The sequence below is a fragment of the Desmodus rotundus genome, chromosome 2, assembly GCF_022682495.2.
Source record: "Desmodus rotundus isolate HL8 chromosome 2, HLdesRot8A.1, whole genome shotgun sequence".
In the NCBI taxonomy this organism is placed as follows: Eukaryota; Metazoa; Chordata; class Mammalia; order Chiroptera; family Phyllostomidae; genus Desmodus; species Desmodus rotundus.
In genome coordinates, this window is record NC_071388.1 from 184,980,879 (window position 1) to 185,005,650 (window position 24,772).

At 38.7% G+C, this 24,772-nt stretch overlaps 1 protein-coding gene across 2 annotated transcripts in view; it reads left to right on the forward strand.

Annotated features, from left to right (window-relative positions):
* PARD3B (par-3 family cell polarity regulator beta) overlaps positions 1 to 24,772 on the forward strand; it is a 959,988-nt gene that overhangs the window by 792,959 nt on the left and 142,257 nt on the right. For both annotated transcript variants that reach the window (XM_024564159.3, XM_053918986.1), the window contains one exon: positions 13,546 to 13,848. In XM_024564159.3, the coding sequence (XP_024419927.2) occupies positions 13,546 to 13,848 (303 nt within the window). The remainder of the gene's footprint in view (positions 1 to 13,545; positions 13,849 to 24,772) is intronic.

Here is a 24,772-nt window from a genome sequence, read left to right on the forward strand (position 1 = left end):
TTCTGGGAAAATAGCAGTTAGTTGAGTCAGGCAGATAGCTTCATTTTCCAGTAGTCTGCTCAAATTTTGCCAAAATATTGCAGTTGATAGGTGGGTTGCATACTGTCTAGTTGCGTATAGGTCTGTGCACTCCAAATATATATATATATAAGAGAGATAGATCTATAGATATTCTTAATTATATATATAAATACCATATTCAGAAAAGGTAGAGCAAATTGAACTTTTGTTACAGTTTTGGTAAAAACTAACTAGAGTAACAAAAGGCCTTTTTTTTTCCCTTTTGCCCCATAAATTGATACAGATACAACAAAACTCAAGCTACCCGAAAAAGCAAGTTCCATATTTCATACAATTCTCTTACCCTTTAAGCTCTTTCAGGTTAGTAATTATACCCAAACCTCCTTAACCTGGACTCAGCCAACCGGATTCTTTTGTAACTCTCTTGAACATTTCACTCCTGGGAGTAGGACGAGAATCAGGAGAAAATGAGCCACACTTCCCAGGGCCAGGCGCAGGCGAGGCGCCAGCAAGTGTCAATGGAATGTATCAAGTCAATTTACAGCTAATGTTTAGTTTCGCCATTGTGACTCCTCAATATCTCAAGTGTTAACAGGATGAATATTGGAGCCGAGAAGAATGGCCTTCAAGTGTTACCGGTTCTCAATCTTCTAAAAAAAAATTCTGTTCAGTGCTTTCAGTTAGGATAGGTTAAAGGATTAGCATGTTTTAGATATATTTGTGGCCAGCAGATTCAAACCAGAAGCTTTTTCTGCTTTGCTCTCAATCAAGTCAAAAATTCAAATATCGGTAACACCCCCACCCCTGAGCATTTCACCAATCTAGATTACATAGCAGTTAGTGAAAGCATCTCCTCTGCCTAGGGTTCCAAGTGCAACTGTGAAGAAGCTAGGGGAATTGTGTGTCTGCTTTTCAGACACCACTACTTGTGTGCGCCTGTGAAGATCGCCTGAGGATCTTCCCTCTCCGTGCCCCTCACCTGTGTCAGAAATGGAGGACTGCTGTTACTCTTGCTAACAATCGCTGCCACTTATGTGCCAACCACACTCTTCGAATAGCTTTCGTTGTAGTATTAAGTCATTTAGCCTTCTCCCTTTGTGCAGGTATTATCCTATTTCTCATTTAACAGGTGACAGAGGGTTAAATAATGTGCCCGTGGTCACAAAATTAGAATGTGGCAGATCTCAGTTCCAAACCCAGGTTCTCTGGCTCCTCCCACCACCCTCTTCTCCATTTCTGAAGCAGCGGCGAGTCAGCACGTCCATCAGCAGCTGCTGGGCTACTAGGAAAAGGGCCTCGCTTCAGTGCCACTGTAGGGCAAGGAGGCCGCCTCCTGTGAAGCTCTTAAGGCAGAAGCATAAATGTAAATTTCACTCATTAAAACCATAATTAATTTATTGAAAGTGAATGGTTATTATTTCAGGGATGAATGCCTGTTGGAATATGCTGGTTATTTTAATGAACCAAGAGGTTCTTCTGGGATAACTTCTACTGTATATTTGCAAGCAGGTCACTGTAGATTTTCTAAGAAGGGGAATAAAAAAAATTGCTGCTTACTTGTAAGTTTTCCTTTATTAAGAATGCTAAAGAAAATGTGTACTGTAGAGTGTATTTTGGGGAAACAGTAAGAAAATATCTTTAGGAAGGGCCTGACACCAGCTCTTTTAAATCCACAGTTCTCCTTCTGGAGTGTCGTTTCTTGTGGTACAGGCGCCAGCGGCCAGGACCGGCCTGGGCAGGTGTGGTACCCACAGTAGTGTCCCCGATAAAATTGCTCTGTTTGCATTTAGAGCCATTCGTTTAGGTTCCTTCTTCTATGTTCTACAGTGAATATATATTTTTAATTTTAATCTGTTAATGACATACAGTATGAAAGCTTGCAGCTTTTGGCTTCCTTTATCCCTTTATATGCTGTAGGGTGTGAGGCTGGCTTCATTGCTTATATTTCCACAGTGCAAGAAAGACTCACATTGGCACACCATCCTAGGCTCTGAAAGAAAATAGGTCTGCCTAAATACTTTTATTTATCAATTCCATTTATTTATAATCCATATCAGTTTTGTATTATTGCTGCTGTATCAAAATATCACAAACTTTGTGGCTCATAACAACAAAGATTGATTCTCTTACAGTTCTGGAGGCCAACATTCAGAAATCGATTTCTTTGAGATAAAGACAAGTTGTAGGCTGGCTGATTCCTTCTGCAAACTCTAGGGAAGAATCCATTTGCTTGTCTTTATTGGGCTGCCTGCATCCCTGATTCATGGCTCCTTCTTTATCTTCAAAGTGCATCTTTCCGATCTTTGTTTCCATTGTCATATGGCCTCCTCTCTCAGACTCTGCTTGCCTCTGCTTCTATTATACTTTAAAGTGCCTACCATATGCCAAGCACTGTGGTAGATGTTGGGGTCCTATCAATAGTCAGGCATCTAGGTCCCTGCTCTGGTGAAGCCTACATTCTTGTGAACAGATGAATGAAAGAGACCAAATCATGTAGTGATATAACTGTACAGAAAATAAAATAGAAGAACGTCAGAGGGAGAAGGGACTGGGGAGGGTGTCTGAGATGCAGTCTGACATGCAGAGACTCAAATCACAGTGATGTGCCACCCACAGGAAGCCCCAAAGGTGAAGGGTTCCTGACAGAAAGAGCAGCAGGTGCTAATCAAGCCCAAGGCAAATGAAGCCACAGGCCTGGAGTGTGATAACAAAGACAGAGAGTGGCAGAAGCCAAAGTCGTGGAGGACCTGTGTCTGATGATACAGCCTCATAAGTCGTAGGAAGGTGATTGATGTTAACTCAGTGTTAACTAACAAGACATGGAAGTGTTCGAATAGAGAAGCAGTTAAACTTTCATTCTTTACGTGATCTTTCAAGCCGCTGTCTGAAGAATGGATGCTCCCTGCAGAGAGATCTCTAGCCACACCCTTCTCCCTTTTAAAATGTATGCTTCTTTATTGCTATTACATGGAGACTGTCTAAATCTCAGGTAGAAATTAAGGGAATTAAGGCTGTTTCCCCACATTTTAGCACTCAGACCACTGCACTACCCTGCTAACCACAATAAAAAACGCCAACCTGCCCCTTATTCCTGACACTCTACAGTCACTTTGACAATTCATGGTTCCAAGAGGAGGTAAACCAAACCTCTTTTCAATCGCTAAGAGATTTCTTATATTAATTATAACAAAACCTGGAGCAAAGAGCCACTAGGTGGACCAAAGAATAGGGAGCCAATCAAGTAATGGAATGCTGTGGTCAGAACTGAGAATGACCACTCAAAAGAGTATGTCTGACATAACGTCTGTTGGTCTTTGTGGAAGGACAAATGAGGATAGATCAGACATTAGGCCCCATGTACAAAAATCCACTGGCTCTCAAATCAAATAAAAGGTCCTCACTGTCATTCTCAAGACCATGTGCGGTTAGTATGTGCTCCCTTAAATAGCCTCCCTCAAACTGCACCGAGGTGGGAACCAATGGTTGTGGTTGAACATTTCTCCTCATTATCCATTGGAGCAGGAATGGGGTGATGCCTTTTACTTGTCTTCTTACTAAGTGCCCAACAACTCATTGGCTGAATCACTGTAGACACAGTGGGGGCCCTCTGAATTAGTTCGTTGGACCTTCTCTGATGGCTGTGTGGGGGTAATCACTGAAGGGAGTGGTTGGCTTTTTCTCATGTTCCATTCTTAGCCTGTACATGAAGGGGGACCGGACGACAGGGATACTCCTGTTGCCAGTTCATCTTAGAACTGGACCCCTATTAAGGAGACCCTATTGATACCACTTTGGAATTAGGAGAGGACCTATGTTTGCAGGACCTACATTTTGATGGAAAAGCCAGTGGTTCTTCCACCTGTCAAAGTCCCCTGTCCTTTTAATCTCGCCTAGCACAGTTTTGAGTACATAATAAGCACTCAGTAATAAACGTTTCTCTGGTTGGAACCAGGGAAACCAAATTGACTGCAGGTTCCATTTTTTGACATGTGTCTGGACTTCTGAGAATAGTCTATATGGTTTCTCCAGCGCAAAGTAAAATCTTGAAAAGACAAAAATAACAATCCTAACAAGCACTGCAGAACATGCCGTGCTTTAATAAAATATTTTTGCAGCCCTGTTTAAAGTCTCTTGTATAAATAGGATAGGAGGGAAAAGACTACTTTCTGCTTCTTTTAAAACACTTCATCATGCAGAGTACTTGACGGCGGAGACATTATGTGTAAAGTGTGTCACTGCTGTGTCCGACGCAGCCGCCGTTCCGCACTGGGTTTGTCCAGGCTCCATGCGTGGTATGTCCAGGCCCTGTGGATGTTGATAATCCTTCTGGAGCTCTCTGGAAACCCAGAGTTCTTTCCAAAAAGATTCTGTGTGACCATGGCCTTGAGACATCTGGCATCTATGGCTGAGCAAACAAAGGAAATAGAGCCACCTATGCAGTGTGGGTGGATGCCCACGTTCCCCACGCATCAGCATATTTTCATGTGAGCAGGCCTTTAGAGACAAAGATCACAGATGCATCCAGGGGAGCACTGGCTAGGTGCGACATTCCAGGTGACAAAATGGATGGAAAAGAAGAGTGTGAAGGGAAGGAAAGGGAAATGTAGCTAGTTTCCTCTTATTCTCTGGATTCTTCCTGTTTCCTCCCCAGGAAGTTTGTGTAGATGTACAGTAACTCAGTCAGCATTAGGGATTTATTCCCATTATTTTCCATAGGATGGCAAGCACCAGCATGTCAAAGGCCAGTCATTTATTTTCGCAGATATCACCCCAGACAGTTCCTAGGACTAAAGTGCTGTAATCCAGATAATTTTAATACAGAAAACTTACTTTCCCCCTGCTTTCCACAGTGGACACACATAAATGGGGGGATTATAAAAAATACATAAGGCTATTTCTTGCTACATACAAATGTCATAACAATACGCATAAAGAACAAGAATAAAGCACATCAATAGCTTGTGAACTTTGTTCAGCCAGCATAGTCCTCTCAAGAGCAGATTCTTACAGCTCTTTCTTCGATGTAATTCTGGCCAGCAACCTGGACATCTTTGAGTGTCTCCATGGCCTGAGGTCACCATTTGTAGGGGGACTGTCTAGGGTTCCCGTGAGGGACTCCTGCATTATCAGAGAAGATAGCAAGCACTGTGTCACTCGTCCCCCTCTCCCTCTTCTGGGGGCTAATTTCCCAATGGAAGCTAAAGGATGTTTACTAAGCATTTCTGAGAAATTTGTCCACATTATGAGAATACAAATTACAGGAACTCAGTACATTAGTAATGGAGGAAGTTTAATGGGTCTGGGAAAGGTATAAATTTAGGGAAAATGTAAATTGCAATAATAAGAGAGCCTTTGCTGAATGGCAATTCTCTTGAAACGACAGTATTTAGCAGCAATGGAGAAATACTGGAGAATCTTGCCATTTGACATTGTAAAAGATACAGCGAATAGGTAGGAAGTGAAAATGATTGCCATGATTTTAGAATATGAAATGCGCTCAGTGTCAAATAGGCACAAACCATTGAATATGGGAAGTTCAGTAGGAGCTGGACTATGCGGGATGTGAAATCTTCCCCATGGTCATTCTACCAACACAAAGAACTGGTGCACCCCTCGAGGACCCCCAGTATTTGGGTGTTCTGAGGCCACACCTGCCTCTCACAGGCTTTGTGAACGTTGCTGCCTTGCCCTGCTCTAATGAGCATTTGCATGGCCCTTACCCCACAACATCTGACAAACCACGGGTACGAATTCCCATACAATATCCATGTTCAGGCACAGTAGCCACAAGTCTGTGTGCAAAAAGAAAAACAGGAAGCGAAAGTCCACTGAAAAGATTCAGTTAACATTAAAGAATTTGCATGTCAGTATTGTAGAATGTAAATTTTACGTTCCAGAAAGTGTATCTATTTATTATAAGATAAGTGATAAATTATCCCATCAATCTAGTTCCCTTACCACATCAGGTCTGGTTTAGGCTGACAAGAAAAATGCACAGGACAAAAAGAGAGATCATTTAGAAAATGTTATAGATACCCAGGCAGGAATGAGAAAGTCATGAAAAATATTAATGCAGTCAAAATAGTTTTGTTGAAAAGATAAAAAACATTGATCACAAAGACTGCATGTGACTCTGTATTGGCTGGTCAGAATAATAATAATAAAAATAGCTGTAATTTTTCCTGGCCAGCTATATTGCAGCTTAAAATGGCATTCAGAAGGAAAAGCTAAAGAAATGGGGCCTGTTCACTGGAACAAAGGATAATGGTAGTGACCTAATTGCAGCTTCTGTTATAAAAGCAGAGATGATAGCAGGACAAATTATCTCCACTGCCCAAAAAGAAAGCTGTACAGCAGGTAGTTGTGATCTCTGTTCATGATATTCCTTTTGCCCCATAGATCTCCCCTGAAAAGCCTTTTCTGACCTCAGCTACTGTCACCGCTACAGGGAGCAAACCTTCTCTTCTACTCTCTATTCATCTGTATCTCTGTTGTTTGGGCTCACAGAGTAGCCAACAAAGAGAATTCCAGGGGCTGCATCTTCCTAGCACTGGGCAAGTCGATCAGAACTATACTGTTGACTCATTCTGCATGAGTCAAATCAATCAAGAAATAGTTTGCAAAAGTCACAACACTTTATAAAGTGTTTGAGGGTAAAGTCTAAAGTGTGGAATGCCAATCAATAACTTTAAGTGGAATTGTAAAAGAAAAATGACAAACAGAAAAAAATGTGCGCAACTTATATCACCGATACAGTGCTAATATTGCTGCTACACAAAGGTCTTTGAAGAATCGAGGGGAAAAAAATGACAATCTGCTAGAAAAATCTGCAAAAGATATGGACACCTCACAGAAGAGGAAATGAAAATGCCCCTTAAACATATGAAAAGATACTCAGCATCACATAATAAGAGACAGACTAATTAAAACTTCACTGAAATACTACTTCTCACTTATGTTTATCAAATATCTCAAAGTTCGAGAACCTATTTTGTTGGTGAGACTGAAGAGAATTAGGTATTCTTCTACACTGCAGGTGGTAATGCAAAATAGAACAATTATGGAAGGAAATTTGTCATAATCTAGGAATATTAAATGTGACTTTCTCTTTGACCCAGCTATCCTATTTCTATGAATTCATCTCAAAGCCACAATGGCAAAAATATGGACTGACTTTTGTGTAAGATTCATCATTACAGTGTTATTTGTAATAGTAGAAGATTGGAAATACCCAAATGTCCAAGAATAGTGATTCATTAGATAAACAAAAGCATGTTCACACAGGAGAGACTACTATGAAACATTTTTTAAATGAGAAAGATCTCTGTTTGCTAATATGCAGTTGTTTTACATAGTTAACAAATGAAATTGAATCAAAGGAAAAAGGCAATCCCTAAATATCAAAAATAAACCAAAACAAATAACCTACTGTAAAAGAAATTGGTTGCATAGGGACTTAGGGAAATGAATTAGTTCAAGTGATGTCTGAACATAGCATTTTGACTCTACATATCTAGTGGGATATGTTCAAACCAAAAAATAGAGCTATAAACATCTTAAATTGTCATCCAAGTGTCTGTTAGTAATATTGATATTATTATTGTAAAACTATATTTAAAATTCTATGTAATGATATAAATAATTATACCAATGGCATTAAGAATCAAGATTTTTCATGTAAAGAAAGCAGAAACAAATATAAATGTCTTAAAAGTAAAGTCAAAATTCTCTGATGTTATATTTGAATGAAAAATAACAGTATGGGCTTGTGATTTTTTCCAAAAAGTTATATATTGTAGCTCTGTCCATAGAAAAGGAGTAGAACCAATGACAACCCCATGGTGTGAGCTGTCCTGGGGCCCAGATTGTGTTCTCTAGAGATAGTTCCCCCCCCACAAAAAAAGAAGAAGAAGAAGAATTCCTTGGAGAAATGGCTGCTTTCAGGATAAGGACACAAAGTACTCGACAGGAGCCTGGGGTGGCTTGTTTGTCAGATAGCAAAAAAGCCATTAATGACAACTGGGTCAAATCAAAAGGACAAAGGAGCCAACATAAAGTGGCCACCTTGACTAAATCTTGGCCAATCTCCACAACAAAAAGAGTAAGGAGTACAATTGATTGGAAACATAAAAGTTTTTTAAAACATAAAGTTCACAATGATATTCACTATCCCCACTTCCCCCCAAAAGGTAGTTAACAACTCATTGGACAACACTGGAAATATCTAGAATATTAAGTCCTTATGATGAAAACCAGCAATTAAAAATAATTGAGCATTTAACCCGCCTTCCCCGTACTATGCATAATTTAGGGTAAAAAAAACACCCAAAATTTTGAGGGAAAGTTTTTCTTTACAGAAGAATTCCAACTAATAAATATAAAAAGAATAATTACTTTTAAAAAGTATCATTTTGCAACCTCTAATAAAATAATTCAGGCAAAAATCACTGATGGTTCAGCTAGGGTGGGGTGGGGTGGAGGGATGGAGAGAAAAGGCATACAACTGTAACTGAATAACAATAAAAATTTTTTAAAAAATCACTGATGGAAGAAATGATCCAATGAGCAATGGAGACATCAGTTTGGCCACTGAGCATCATTGAAGTAGGACAACCTGAGTTGTATGTTTCTTAATGTGACATAAGCTAAAGCATATATACTAGGTCCTGGCCAAGTAGCTCAGTTGGTAGGAGTGTAGTCCCCATGTACCAAGGTTGCAGGTTCGATTCCTGGTCAGAGCACATACAAAGAAACAACTAGATGGTATGCGGGTGTCTCTTCCTAGCTCTGGTGCTCTGGGGTTGGGAGTCTGGCATGGGATTGAGACTTAAGCTCCTCAAGGGCAACCTCTGCAGTTGAGATATTTCCCCTGTTCTCAGCCACTGCCTGTGGGAGCAGGGCCAGCCCTTCTGCATCTCCACCCTTTCTACCCGTCTTGATGTGGCTTTTCTGTAAATCCTTGGTTATAAGACTTCTGTTCTGCTAATCTTATAACTGGTTATTCAGTTATAAGGCTGAATATAACTTGGCTGGTTATTCAGCTTGATTGTTCCATATTTTAGGTGTAATTCCAGTTTGGTCCTTTGGTCCTGGGAGGAGATGAGTGTAGCTTCTACCTACTTTGCTGCCATCTTGGACCTCTGCCTGTCCTTTCCTTGATGCTTTTTAATGAGAAGGTTTTAACTTAAGTAAATTTTTTCTTTTTGGTTTTTCTCTTTTCCTTTTAAGTTTGTTTCCCTTTATGGTTCATTATTTTGTATCCTCTCTAAGAAATATTTGCCTGCCCCAAGGTTGTGAATATACTCTCCTTTATTTTATTCTAGTAGCTTTGTTGTTGTAGACCTTATATGTAGGCTTATCTTCCACCTTGAACTGATATTTGCTATGGTAGTATGTAGGGACCACGGTTCTTACTTCTCTTATTGCTTTTCTTTTATTGATTTTTCAGCGCCCCTTGGTGAAGAGATTTTTCCTTCTAATTGAATTACTGCAGCACATTTGTTGTAAATTACTTCACCAAATGTGTGTGTGTGTGTTACTAGACTCTGTCTTCTGTTCTATTCACCTGTGTGTCTGACCTTTGGCTTAATTACTGAAGCTCTATAGTAACAAAGTTAGCAGTGTGAGTCTTCCAACTTTATTCTTATTTTTCAAAAGTATTTTGGCTTTATTTTTCCCTTTAGCTTTCCAACTAGATTTTAAAATCACATTGTTAATTCTTGGAAAATAAACTTGTTAGAAGTATAAGAGGGATAGCATTTAATCTATAGAATAACTTAGATGAATTGGCATCTTAACAATAATGACTTTTCCTGATCCATGAAGGAAGTATAAAACTCCATTTATTTAGATCATGTGTAATTTCTCTCAACAATATTTTTTTTTTGTTTTCAGTGTAGAGTACTTACAGATCTTTTGTTAAATTTATCCTTAAGTTTGCAATGTTCTTTAACAAAAAAAAAACTATTTTAAATGGCATAGTTTTCTTGATTTTATTGTCTAATTGTTCACTATAGTATATAGTGAAATAAAACTGACTTTTTTATATTTAACTTGCATCCTTCAACATTAACAATAAAACACATAAATTTTAAAAAACCTCCCTGATAGAAAAAATATATACTTAAAAATACATATTGAAAGTTATCAACCCAGAATGGCTTTTCTAATAAGATTATTGAGCTTTAAAGAAAAGAATTTGACCAGATAAGCAAAAAGAGCAAGTTTCTTATAAGAAATTTATAAGAGAAATAAAATTAGATTATTATCTGACTTTTCAACAGCAATACTTCATCATAAGAAAATAGAGTCATATATTTAAAATATGTTAGGAAAACAGGTGAGCTGTCGTGAATCAAAACTGACAGACAGAGATATGATGGAAATTCTCTTTGAGGAAGATTAATCTAGCAGCCTTTTAAAGTACAGATTAAAGTGGGTTATCACATCACGAGGTATATAAATGTCAAATCACTATGTTATACACCTGAAACCAATGTAATGTTATATGGAATTAGTCTCTAACCACACTACCCAATAATATAGTACTCACAAGCTCGTGTAGCTACTGAGCACTTGAAATGTGGTTTGTGAAACTGAAAAACTGAGCTTTAAATTTTATTTAATTGTAATTAGTTTCAATTTACATAGCATCATATAGTTAATGCTTGCCGTGCTGGACAATGCAGATGTAGGCCGTTTAAGGACTAAATGCTGGACTGAGGCTAAAGAAAGGGAATCAGAAGAACACATCCTAGGGGCATAATGGAAAAAAGAATCGATGTTTTCGTGGTGCAAAAGTGGGAATGGAGATTTAAACAATTCGAAGGTAGAGTACTGGAGAGAACTGGGAACCTGGTGGTGCCATCCAATAAAAAGGGTATGTTATCCACCGCTATTTTGAAAAATAGGGATTTTAACAGGTTGAGTTTCCAGTGATGAGGAGACCTCCAAGTGGAAATGACTATAGAGAATTAGAAATCTCACACTGAATTAGGACAGGAGGTCAAAGCAAAAAAATATATATATATTTATATATACTTATATAATACATAACATATGCAATATTATATAAATGTATATAATATTTATATAATATTGCACGCAAATATATTTTATATTAAAATAAATATTATTATACTTCTATATAATACAATGTATTATATATAAAATATTTCTTTTCATTTCTCTCTTGAGAGAGTCTCTTCTGTCTCCAACACCCCTTTCAGAGATTGCCTTGTCTGCCTTCTCTTGAGAGACCCTGATGTATGGCGTAATAATGATGGTTCAGAGAAGTTACTATTGCACCTACTGAGTGGTTAGTATGAAATTAGTTACTGCAGCACTTGGTGGCGTGGAGGGGGTCAAGGAGAAATTTGGTTTTGTTAGAACGGAAAAGTACAAGGTAAAATACTGGTCTGCATACACAGAGTGCTTTTCATCTGAGAATCTCTGTGTACTCAGCCCACTTAATTAATAAGAAAACCTCAAAGAAAGAGAAGTGATGAAAACAGGAACACAGACACGAGTGTTCTGTTTCTGTGATTTTTAAAAGTCAAGCTTGGTGTTTTCCTGTTTCATTAATGCACAAGTATAGCCCTAAGGGGCAGCCATGAGATGTTTATCTTTCGGCTGAATGATTTCTCTTGAAGGCATCCCACTTAGGAGGGATAGTAACCACACAGAACCCCACCCCCCAACGTTATTGATGTCCTGCACTCTATTAGAAATGGAAATCCATCCCTATCACCATACTGCAGCAAGCATTCTAATAATCCAGTCGGCACTGTCCTTGGAAAGACTATTTTGTTGCAGAATGGATCAGGTTATCTCCTTTATCAAAAATTACTCAAAACAAACATCCATAAATCTAGGACTAACAGGCATTGAGAGAGGTTAGGAAGGGCCTCTTCCTGGGTAACTACTGTGGAATCTTCCTTTCAGCTTCATTCAAAATGCCTGGGAGATTCAAACTCTCCTTTGCAAAAATATAAATTCTTCTAATTATTTATATGTGCAGTGTAAGGTACATGATTTGACCTAGTCAAAAGAGATATATAGTAATGGGTCCTGGCCTTTATTTTCATCTGTTGGGACTTGAGGATGGATGCTGGGTTGTTTTTATTTTTGTCCTATCCTTTCTTCATATTTCATATTTTTTCCTCCTTCCCTCCTCTATACTCAAAAAAAAAAACAAAAAAAAGTCATTCTGCCAAAAGAGAAAATACCTTGAAAGAACATAGCTTTTAAAGATTTTCACTAAGAGTTTGATGTTTTGTAAAATTAAACTAGCTGCCATGTGCAAAAACAGCTGTTTTTGTTTGAAGAGAAGAAGACACTGAGAGAGCTCAGGTTTTGTTTTCGCTCATCTGAACCTACGATATACAGCGCCGAGTACATATAGACCTTTGCTTCTAGCCCACAGCTCTCCTGTATTCTCTGAGCCCACGACTTGGGGTTTGTCACCATCACCGTCCTTTGTTGAGAGTCTTTCTTTCATCATCTTTCCTCTCTCATCCTGTACACAATACGCCTCGTTGGCCCAGTCATGTGTAAGATGCCATTCTTCCCTCATTAGCACCGAAAACTCCCTGACACCGTCAGATCGCCATTGTCCAACAAGGTACACAGTGACCTTTCCATTTTAACTCCTAACTGGGAACCTAGGAGAGCTGATCTAACGCTTTCCAGATTAAATGTCAAATTCCCCAAATTCAGATGGATTTGGAATCCACCTAAGTATACTTTCCTGCTCCCATTCCCAGTAGTCTACACAGTACACTGATGAGCAGAAGCATTTTGTAATATCACTTAAGGCTTTAGCGCCATGGAGGTCTGCCAGTAATGGTATTAAATTCACTTATATGTGCCAATTCATCTCTGTCAGGAGTCTATTAATTTCTTCACTATTTTACTCTATTCCTAGTCCCTATATAATGAGACACAATGACTCCCATTTATTTAACCAAAAAACTTAAGAGTCTTATAAATTACATCTGATCCCAACTGCTTTTAGTGACCAGAAAGCCTCTGTATTTCTTTTTCATATTCAAATCAGCTTTTGCAAGCTCTTTTATTTAGAAGAATACACTGGAACTCTAGGGTGCCAAATAATTGAAATCATAGACAAAGTATAAGATTCTGATGGACTCTTTTAACATGCATCCCTGTTCCAAGGCAGGTTTCCATGATATCACACCAAAGATGTACTGTTCTCATGAATGAGCACATCCCACTTACAGAGAAGGAATGTTAATGAAAATCAGCCTCTGACTCTGTAATTAGCCTAGCCGTCAGCAGGCAAGATGGGGCGAAATACCTACAATATTGCTGTAAAAGTAAAGACTCTGTAACAAAGGCCATAGATATACAATTAATCCCATGGAATATGCGGTTCACATTTCTGCATGGCATGGTCTTGAGAATACAGGAAAGTGACCAGGAAAGATTAACACAATCAGGAGGAGGTATCGTTGTATTAGCATATAAACTCACATATATCTCTTTCTGTTCTATGTTTTTCAGGATTGGAGCAAAACATCAGGAGCTAAGGGAAAAGCAGGCAAGAGGTCTCATTGATTATGCTACTGGTACAATTGGATCATTGCATGATATGGACGATGATGAAATGGACCCCAATTATGCCAGAGTGAACCACTTCCGGGAACCATGTGCATCAGCAAATGTCTATAGGTCACCATCTCCCCCTCGGACTGGACCACTGGTTTATCCTCGAGATGGCCGTCCACTGTCTCCGGAGAGAGACCACTTAGAGGGTCTCTATGCCAAGGTCAACAAGCCATACCATCCACCAGTGCCAGTTGACAGGTAGTATGACTTATTGAAAGATGAATGCAGTTTTAATTTAGTAAGTTTCAAATCATCTCTACTTCTGAAGCAGATAAAAATATATCCTTCAATCTGTTAAAACTGAAATGACACAGTATCCTTGACAAGTGCTATGCTTTGACCTAACTGTAAGGTATCAGCTATCAAAAATAAAACAATAGCCAGTTATAAGATGACATGAATGAGTAGTAGAAGCTGAGTTCATGGTACAACAGGGAGTGATTTGTGAAGGAATATTGTGACAGAGAACTAATGGTGCAAACTTTGAAGGAATACAGTCCTTTCTCCTAAAAGCCCTACTGTCTTATTTAAAAGAAGTGAGGAGTCAGAGGAGGGGATGGTGACTTCTAAGTAGGCATAATTGAAGCGGAATCAGATTTCTGCAGAGGTGCAGAGGACTTTGAAAAGTAAGACTGGGATTTTCTACTCGTGGAAAATGTGATCCTGTACAGATATTCATGGATGATCAGAGGTAGAAAAAGAGATAATCTTGGCAATAGGAATTTGATGAAGTAGAGAAAGATACGAAGTGACAAGGCCAAGGATGTTTAGGTGCAGCAGCTAAGGAAAGAGATAATAGGACCGTCTGTCTTGCAATTGAAGTAGGTAGTGAACAAGACGATTCCAACCCCACCTCCTGCCAAAAGTAAAATGCCTCATCTCTTGAAAGGCTGATAGAAGAGAGTGTTAGTCAATATACATTGTTAGGTGACCCTTAGAATTACATGGGCAAGGAGTGAGTTTACTGACCTTGGTTTAATCTGGCTGTAGCTGGAAGTCTGGAGGGAGGAGGCGGAGGGGGAAGGGTGTGAGGCACAAAGAGCTCTCATTCGAGATGGAAAGAAAGACTCGTTTTCCAGGTTCCTTTTGGTCCTATTAGTAGCCAACTTTTGTGTGATAGTATGATATATTGCATATGTTTACCGTTTACATTACCCCAGCTGGGTAATATTATGCACTTTCAATTAGGTTGGGGAGAAGCAGGGGAATCGTGGCATTTTTATGCAGACTGTAAAGTGTAGCTTCGCAAGACTGATTACCTTTCAGAGCCTTTCCAATAACCAAGTGGGAAGGAAGGAGCAATTTTTAATCCTTACTGTCAGGCTTGCAGGTTGATAGTATTAAAAAAAGATGGTCAAGTTTTTCCTTAGGATAAAATGAAAATATAAATTTCTATGACTGTGTGAGACAGCCATAATAACTAAACTGTTAATTCAAACAACTGATTAAAAGTCAGCCTATTTCTCCCAAGCCTTTAGATAGGGTTGAATTTTTGTCATATAAATGATAATACCAAGCATGAGTCTTCTGGCCCAGACCGTAGGAAATCTTACTTTCTCTAAATCAGACTGGTCTTCACCACCATCTGCTAGAATCCCAGCACAGACCTTTTTGTAGGAACTTCCAAAGCCAGTGTTTCTCAATTTGAATTCCAAGAAAATAAATCTGAAGCATTCTGTTGAAAACAATGGTCACTAGTCAAATGCTATGGGGAATTCTGGATTAAGCAACACTGAACAAGTTTCCTTACTGTGGTCTTTTTATCTTTAACATACTCACATGCATTGTAAGTCTCTACGAAGATCACACAACAATCAGCACTTAACACTCCCAAATTTTTGTCACCTCGCACTTATTCTCCACCCCCCCAGATCTTAAGGTTATTCTTTGGAACACTAGGAGACATTATCCTGAAGCTAATTTTCACCCATGTAGATTTGACTATGAAAAAAATTGTTTAGGCTAATCATAACTGGAGCTCCTATAGAATGATGTCAGAAAAAATATGCTATTACTGCCCAGCACAGACATGTGTATAAGCAACAGTCTTCCCTTCAACTCTGACCTCTTCGTATGAATAAATGATCTAAAGTCTCTCAGTGGAGTTTTAGACAGGTGTCATATTTTGGTATAAAAGATCAAAGTGTGATTCATCATACTCAGAACTTTCTTTATTCTGCCCTTATCTTTAATTATATTTAACGATTGTTTTGCTCCTTGTTTTTTAAGTTTTCAAGCAAGCAGTTTTTGTCTTGGCACATAGTAAGCATTCAATAATTTACCTATTATCGTTATCATTGTTATTATCACTGCCCTTCGTCAATGATATTATAAACATTCCTGATACGCTGGGACCAGGCGAGTCTAAGGAAAGCGTTGTTGTGGGAGTGTCCCCAACAGGGTCTGTAGCAGGCACTGCGAGCTCTGAAACTACCGCACGTGCTCTTAGAGGCGCGCCGTTCTTTCATCCTCTGCTCAGTCTTTCCCTCTTTCAGTCCGTACTTGTTTGGCACCTACTGTGTTCCAGCTGCTGTAGTGAGCTCTGGGGAAGATACAAATTGACTGAGATATGGTTCTAGTCTCCAGGAAGTCACGTTCTAGTTGGAAGGGGATGAAGTCATGTGGAAATAGATCATTACAACACACTATAAACGAAAGAAAAAGAAGCTTTTCTCTTCTAACTCTGCTGCTCAGGAAAAGTCTCCAAACGGAAGTGATATGTGAACTAGTTCTGGAAGGATTAGTAAGAACTGACCAGATCTAGAAAAAAAATTGTTTTCTCTACAGAATAATTAGCATGTACAAGGGTGAAGAAAGCTGAAAGAGCATGGTGATATATCAAGGAAGCTCAGAAGCATCCAGAACATGGAGTGAGCATGGGAAAGAAAGTGATAGGAAATGAGGCTGGAAAATCTATTCATCCATATTGATGGGTAGTAGCTGTCCAGAAATCTGTGTTAAGAAGGGTTCTGACTACCATATGATCTGGCAATTCTACCTCTGGGTATTTATCTGAAGAAAACAAGAGCACTAATTTGAAAAAACATATGCACCCCTATGTTCATTGCAGCATTACCTACAATAGCCTGTTATAGAAATAAGCTAGATGTCCATTAACAGATGAAAGGATAAGGAACACATGGTACATATACATATATGCTTTAATGGAATATTACTCAACTATAAAGAAAAATGAAAGCTTGCCATCTGTGATAATACCTAGAAAGGTATTATGCTAAATGAAATAAGTCAGACAGAGAAAGGCAAATATTGCACAATCTCACTTATATGTGGTATCTAAAATGCAAAACAAATGAACAAAGTGGGAACAGACTCAGACATACAAAGAACAAACTGACAGTTGCCAGAGGATGGGTGGGGAGATGGGTTGAAAATAGATGAGGGGGATGAAGGGTACAAACTCCCACTTATAAAATAAATAGGTAGAGTGATGTCCATTTGGGCTCCCAACATCTTAGTAGCAGGTTAAATTAGGGCCTTTGGAATAAGGCCAAGCTGGGTCCAGTTCTCTTTTAGATACTACTTCATAACCTTCAGTAAATTAATGTCTCCAAGATGCTATTTCTCAACATCACACATATAATTCAACAAATATTTCTTGTCTACCAAGTACCAAAACCTGAGTTCGGTGTGGTACTCATAAGGGGAAAAGGAGGAAGATGGTTACCTACCCCTCCTTATGGAGCTAACAGTCCAACAGAGGCTACAAAAATGTAAACACACAGTGAGAACACAGTGTGAAAAGTGCTACTGTACAGCACGGGGTAACCGCCGCAGCCAGGACTGTTGGGTTGGAGGTACAAAGAGCAGCATGGAGGTGAAAGGAAGCACGGTGTGTTAGAGCAACTAAAAGAAGCTCAACAAAATGGAAAGCTGAGTGAGAGGAGTCCATGGCAAGATATCAAAAGGGAGAGTCAGAGAGCTAGGCAAAAGGACAAGATTCTCGATGAGGAGTTTGGACTCCATCCTGAGACACTGGGCAGGGGTGAGGTGGGGGAGGGACCATTGAGGATTTTAACATGAGACATAAATCCTGGGATCCAACTGGCTGTTAAATGGCCGAGGTGGTTCACCCTCACATGTTGTGATGGTTAAGTGTAATTTTACATTTTGCATTTGTTTTGGTATCGCTATATATAGACAAACCTCTATTTGCCCATATATCTCTGTATCACAGGAATGTATCTTGTGTGTGGGGTCCACAGTGGCTTCCTAATAGAGGCAACATCTGCTGCTTTCTCTGCTTCTCAAGGTTTGGCCCTGAACTTTCAGCTCTTCTAAGCAAAGCTTGGCTTATAAAGAATTCATCTGTAAATGATGGTAGTTTTAAAAAAAATCCCTACCACTATGACAGAATCATAGGCCTGGATTCTCATGATGCTGATCCATCCAGGATACGAACATAGCATGGGTTAAGTCCTGTTTAGAATGTGTTAGTCTCCACTGCCACTGCCACACCAGTGGATCCCGCAGTGTACGAACACTAAAACTTCATGTGTGGATGAATTTAGAATAGTACCGATAAGTAGAATAGAAAATATGACCTTTGATATGGTTGCAGTTTTGCAGAAGTTCACACGATTATTTGTCATGTTGGTTGATCACAAACCATATCAGTGAGAGTGTTTTGGGGTGTTAACTCCCTCAGACGTATGTGTTCTTTTGAGAAACCAGCAGACAGTCTTATGGGAACTCCCCTGTAAGTGACTAACTTCTTTTCTCTTGCTGCCTTTAAGATTCTCTCTTTATCTTTAACCTTTGGCATTTTAATTATGATGTGTCTCAGAGTGGGCCTCTTTGTATCCATCTTGTTTGGGACTCCGTGTTTCCTGGGCTTGCATGTCTATTTCCCTCATCAAATTGGGGAAATTTTCTTTCCCTAATCATTTTTTCAAATAGATTTACAATTTCTTGTTCTTTCTCTTCTCCTTCTGGAATCTCTATGATGTGAATGTTGGAATGCTTGAAGTCCCATATGCTGCTTACACTATCCTCATTTCTTTTGGATTCTTTTTTCTTCTTGTTCTGATTGGTTGTTTTTTGCTTCCTTACATTCCAAATCATTGGTTTGATTCTTGGCTTTTTCCACTCTAGTCTTGTTTCCCTGTAAAATATTCTTTATTCAAATAGTATATCCTCCATTTCTGACTGGATTGTTTTTATGCTGTTGAGGTCCTCACCAGATTCTTTGAGCATCCTTATAACCAGTGCTTTGAAATCTGCATCTGATCGATTGCTTGTCTTCATTTTGTTTAGTTCTTTTTCTGAGTTTTGATCTGTTCTTTCATTTGGGCCATGTTTCTTTGTCTCCTCATTTTGGCAGCCTCCCTGTGTTTGTTTTTGTGTATTAGGGAGAGCTGCTATGGCCTCCTGTCTTGCTAGTGTGCCCTAATGTAGTAGGTGTCCTGTAGGGTCCAGTGGCACAGCCTCCCCTATCACCTAAGGCGGGTACTTGAGCTGCACCCTCTGTATGAGCTGGGTACACTATTCTCTTACAGTTCTAAATACACTCTACTAAGTTTATAGAATTTATGATTGCCACCTGTTGAGTGTGGCATGAAGATATGGACATTGTATCTCAGATATGGTCAGAAAAGCAGAGCAATCAACAGGACACTTGCATCTGTTGGTCTTAATCCTTTAACTGTATTAATGTGGACTTAACTTTTATATCAGTTGCTATTAGTGGCTTAGATTGCACTTTCTAACTAAAACTTCCGTTTTGTTTTCACTTGAGTTGCTACCAAGCCAGCAACTTGTATTTTATTGCAACTCAATGTATTGTACAAAAGCCAATATTTGTACAATAATTTTTTAAATGTGGGATGTTCTCTTTATTCAAGTTAAATATTTGCTTATAGGTTTAGCCCATTGTTGTAGCCCATAAAGATACTTCAAGGTATTTATTTGTGTCCTCCAATATATTAGCTATCTTTCCTAGCTTTATATTATCCTTATATTTAATCACTGTGGACTCATCCACATCATTGAAAAGATCGTTAATCAAAGTCAAATGTAATCTCCGCAACTCATCACTCAAGACCTCCATTAATCAACACCTTTTGGGGGGGTTCAGCTAGCTATTAATCCAGTCTACTGTTATCCAATGTGCATTCTCCAGTTCATCTATGGACATCAGGGAAGACTTGTCAAATATCTTACTGATTAAAGTACACTGTGTTTGCAAATACATATCCCTAACTTACCAAGCTAGTAACCCAGAAAAGGGAATTACCTGCTCTTGGGGAATCCCAAAGATAACTTTTTTCTCTTCTAGGTATTTGTAAATAATGTATCCATTTGGACTTAATTATGCAAAATAAGACTATCTCTGGCCCAGTGTAATTTTAGGCATTTAGTATATGCTTACTAAATATTTATTGACTGATATACCACAGCTATGAAATTAAAGTGGCAAGTGGCAGACAGCTCCTCAGTACTCCAGTTAAGCAGCCTTGATTTCCCAGGAGATCCTCACCAGTGTTTGAAGCTTTCACAGAGCATCTGTTGTATTTCTTAGGTCATATACACAAGTTTAGAAACTATCTTTACCCTCAAGGAACTCAGTCCAAGAGCTGAAACTGTCTCATACACAAATTACAGTATAATGTATTCCATTAAAATAGAGATATATACAGAATATATTGCAAAGATCATGAAATTGCATAGGCATTCAGTTTGGGGAAAACTGGAGGCTATGGCTTGTTCTTCCTACAATCTTGATTCAAATGTATAAACTTTTCAAGGCATCAGTTTTCTTGCTGCAAAATAGGGACAACAATATATCCTGTTTCCTATTGTTTGTGGATTAAATAAAGTTATACCAGTACTGGTTCAATAAATTTTGACTATATCTGTTTAGAAAGTCTATTACACTGTATACTATTGGACTATATTACATACTATTGGGATATATATTAATAAGATTATTGAACTTAATATAGCTATTTAGAAAAGTTATTCATTATATCTTGCTGTTGACCCTTAAATTCATTGGTTTATGAACCTGTTATATTATAACTGTTCCATACATGGTTAATGGTTAATTCTAAACTCTAGCCCAGACTTCTGCTGGTATATTTCAATCATCAGAAACAAAAAGTAGAAACAGAAAAGGAGGTGAGGGGATAAAACTAGCTCAGATTCTTTTAGATCAGTCACATCATGTGCATAAATAAAGAACAGAATTACCGGTATTACTTACTTTTTTAAATTGCTCATTAAAAACCGTAGCTCATTAGATGCCCCTAAGCTTGTCATTAGAACTACCACTTTCTTCCCGCCATGTCACTTGAATGTCCATTTGGTTCGGAGTTGGGCTCACCAGCTGTCCCTCGAATGGACTAGCTGGATTTCTAGGAGCCCCAGAAAAGCTGTCAATAACAGCAACATGTCCGGTCAGATCCTGTTTGGCTGTAAACAACAGAAAGCTCAACTGACGTATTTATCTCACCCTGTAAGGAAGTCAGGTGACCCTGGCCTCATAAAGCTACCTCTTTGCATTCTTCTCCTTGCAGTCCCCAGTGTCTAGGCCTCTTCCTCGTGTTGCATCACGATGCTAAGATGGCTACTGCAGCTCTAGGCTTCATATCCACTTTCCAAGGAGAAAGGGGCAAACAGCCAATGGAATGTGTCAGTCAAGTTTACCCCTTTGAAAACATTTCCCAGAAGACAGCTTCTCATTGGCAAAAGGTCTTTTTAAAAGTCTCTGGCAGTTGTAAAAGAGCCCTGAGAAATAGTATTTCAAAGGCAAAGGAGAAAGGAATTGCAAGTGGCTTTCAGAGAGTCATTCCATGGAATCCACCATGAATCGATTACCTCTAGATAATTACTTCACTTCCCTTTAATAATGTAAAAGTTATAGATTAATGCCACATAGCAATCTGTTCAAATATATTCTTATTAACTCCCTATGGGAAGCTATTCTTATTATGCAGACCTTCTTTTATAGCTGAGACAAAAATATTTCCGTGTGAATAACTTCCAATATCACTTAAGTAATACAAATGGGGGACATACATTCTTAGTTTTTATGATTACTGAAAACGTATGTTGTGGGAAATTCGAACTTCAGAGTGACAAAGGATAGAAAATGTGTTGATGTGAAAGCTTCCTAGCCAGGTGTGAACAGCTGGATGTGAACATATCTTGTGCCGTTGGAGCAATGCAGGAAAATCGGTATCTCAGTTCTTGATTTCAGAGATTTTGCGTTTCATTGAGCCACAGCTTTGTCGTGCACAGATCATACCTCTGCTGGTGTTTGTCCCCAGTCTCCATCTCTAGTGATTTTTCCTTTTCATTTTACTTTAGTTTTTTAGATGTGACACTTTTCTGTTCTCACTTCTGACTCGTAGCTTAGTGCGGCTATGTGGGAGGCCTTGGAGAGTGAATATAGTAGATTAGTTGGAAATGTGTTTTCCAGTTTCTACCAAGAGAGCCAAAGTAATCTCATTTCAATCTGGGAACCCAGTAATAAATGCCATTTCCATAGAGTTAAACTTCATCAGTTGAACAAAGCAATCAGATTTTTTTCTTAGAACGTATTACCATCAATTTTTAAGCAATAATGAGAAATCTCTTAGTGAAAGAATCTCTAGGACCAGGTAAGTGCTAATAGTAACTGATATACCATTAACTCTACTTCCCTCCATTCCCTCTCTTTAAAACTTGATGTTCTCATTAATTTTTTCTATCTTCTGAAAGCCGTACTCTTGGGACTATGCTAGACTTATGTCTGCATAAGTTGTCAGCTTCCAGGGGTGACAAATGTAGATGACCTTGTCCTTTATTATACATGAGCTAGGCAAGGAGGGTTGGTACTCAATGACCATCGATTCCAAGGACTCCACCCCCCTGCCATCCTCAGTCACTGGTAGTAAGTGAGCACATTTGAGGAATGCTTGCCAAAGGGTTACTCTGATTTCTTAAAGCTGTCATTTAAGCATTGGCTTGACTGTTTTTCAAATAAATGACCCAGTTCTTAGGATATATTCATCTAACTTATCCTGTTTACTAACAGGAGATGGAGAGAGTATACAGAATTTTTTTAGACATACAAAGTAACACAAAGAGAACAGAACAGAATACAGAGTCTTCTGCCTTCCAGAGGATGCAGCTGATGTTTTGGAATAACAATGGTGATAGGCTATGATTAGGGTAAGCCAAAGATGCTACAGGAGCACAATAGAGGGGAACTGAATGCAGCTTGGGGGTTGGGAGGGATGGGGATGGTCAATGAAGGCTCCTTGAGGGAATCTATATTATGACCTAAAGAACTAGTAGAAATTAATCAGGTGGACAGAAAAGCATGCACATAGGCCCAAAGAGAAAATATTTAGGAAACTTCATGTATCAGAAGAGGTGTAGAGTGGTATGTAAATTAGGTTCAGCTGGAGGAAAAAGATGAAGGCCAACACAGGCCAAATGTTAAAGGCCATATTATCAAAGGTAAACCATTTAGACTTTAGCTCAAGAGCAACAGGGAACCCTTGAAGTGGAGATGGTATGTTAAGATTTAAGCTTTAGATAACAGAGTAGGTTAGCATTTCACAAATAAGAAAACTGGCGCCTCAGAGAAATGAGGACACTTACCTCTGGTGACCCAGGTAATAAGTTGGCAGAGATTTCAACCCAGGTCTAAATCCGAAACCCATGCAGGAGTTTCCAGCAATGCTAGGGTGTCTCAAAGTGCAGGTTGTAATGTATAAGTACATCTTGAAATCAATTTGGTGGAAACAACCAATTTTTTTTAAGAAAATAGGATGGAAAAGAAAATTTCACTATATAGGTTGTAATGAGTTAAGAATTATTTCATAATTTCTTTAAGGCATATACATATGTAAAATCTACGTATGTGCATATGTACACAGGGTATGTATGTAGCTGAGTACTGGGGTATGATGAAAAATGCATTTCTCACTGTCGACTGCAGCAGAAAAAGTTAGAAACCAGTAAGCATGTACAAAGAGAGCATGCATGTTATTCCTTACCTGCCAGACATCTCTCCCAGATAGATTATTTATTTATTTATGTATCTATTTATTTTATTCTGCTAAAAAACATTGGATGCCTATTATGTGTAAAGCACCCTACCCTATGCAAGGCCATGGAGACACGAGGACACATCAGAAGCCTCGGGCTTTGCCCTACTTCTCTGTAGTAGTGCTGGGTTTGTGTTGATCTACCACACTTACTCCAGGCCTCTTGTGACCTGTGGTTTATATTAATCTATTAGGCAAAACCACATACCTTTTCATTACACAACTTTTGCCAATGCTAAAGACAAATTCCAAAGTGCCCTCTTTATAATTTCCGTATTTAATGTAATGTGTAATCAAGAATAGGCCATTGTTAGGTCAATTGCTTTCTTGTATTTATCTTTTCAAACAATAAATAATCAGTGGGATGCGAAAGGGCAATAAAAGATAGTTTTAATGTTAGTACTCATAAATATCTAACATCTTAAAGAGATCGTTTAATATTTATGTGCTGTGGACTACCCTCCCTTCTGCAGAGCTGACTGAGATTCGTATGAACGCATGCAGAAATAGAACTCAGTAGCCACTGCTTTTGCACAGACTTTTAGTTAATCCTGAGCAAGAACTCTGGACTCCCTTAAACTTGGCCATTACTTAGCCTGTGGTGTTCCAAATTGCCAAGATTTCTAATCACGAGACTAGGAGGGAATCTAATAGGAGGGATATTCTCTTCGATGCAAAGTAGATTTTGTATGTCAAGGTCAGGAGGTGACCTGGGCCCACACCATGCCCACCCTTAAAGCAATACCTGACTAGATATTTCTATATCACTCCCTCTACCTTCTCTATGGCTTACTTTCCTCATCTATAAAATTAGCATACTCACAGGATCTACAAAAGACCATTGTTATAAGAATTTAGCTGAGTTTATATGTGTGAACAACAAAAAAGGCAACATCTGGCATTAATAAGTAACATTTAACTTTAACATTATACATATTTTTGCTACTGGGGCAATTACACCATTCTGCCACTAAGATTAGTACTAAACCCCTAGGAGTGAAGTGAAGTTAACTGGAGAATTTCTAAGTATTATTTCTCTATTTAGTAGATTTTTTTTCAGT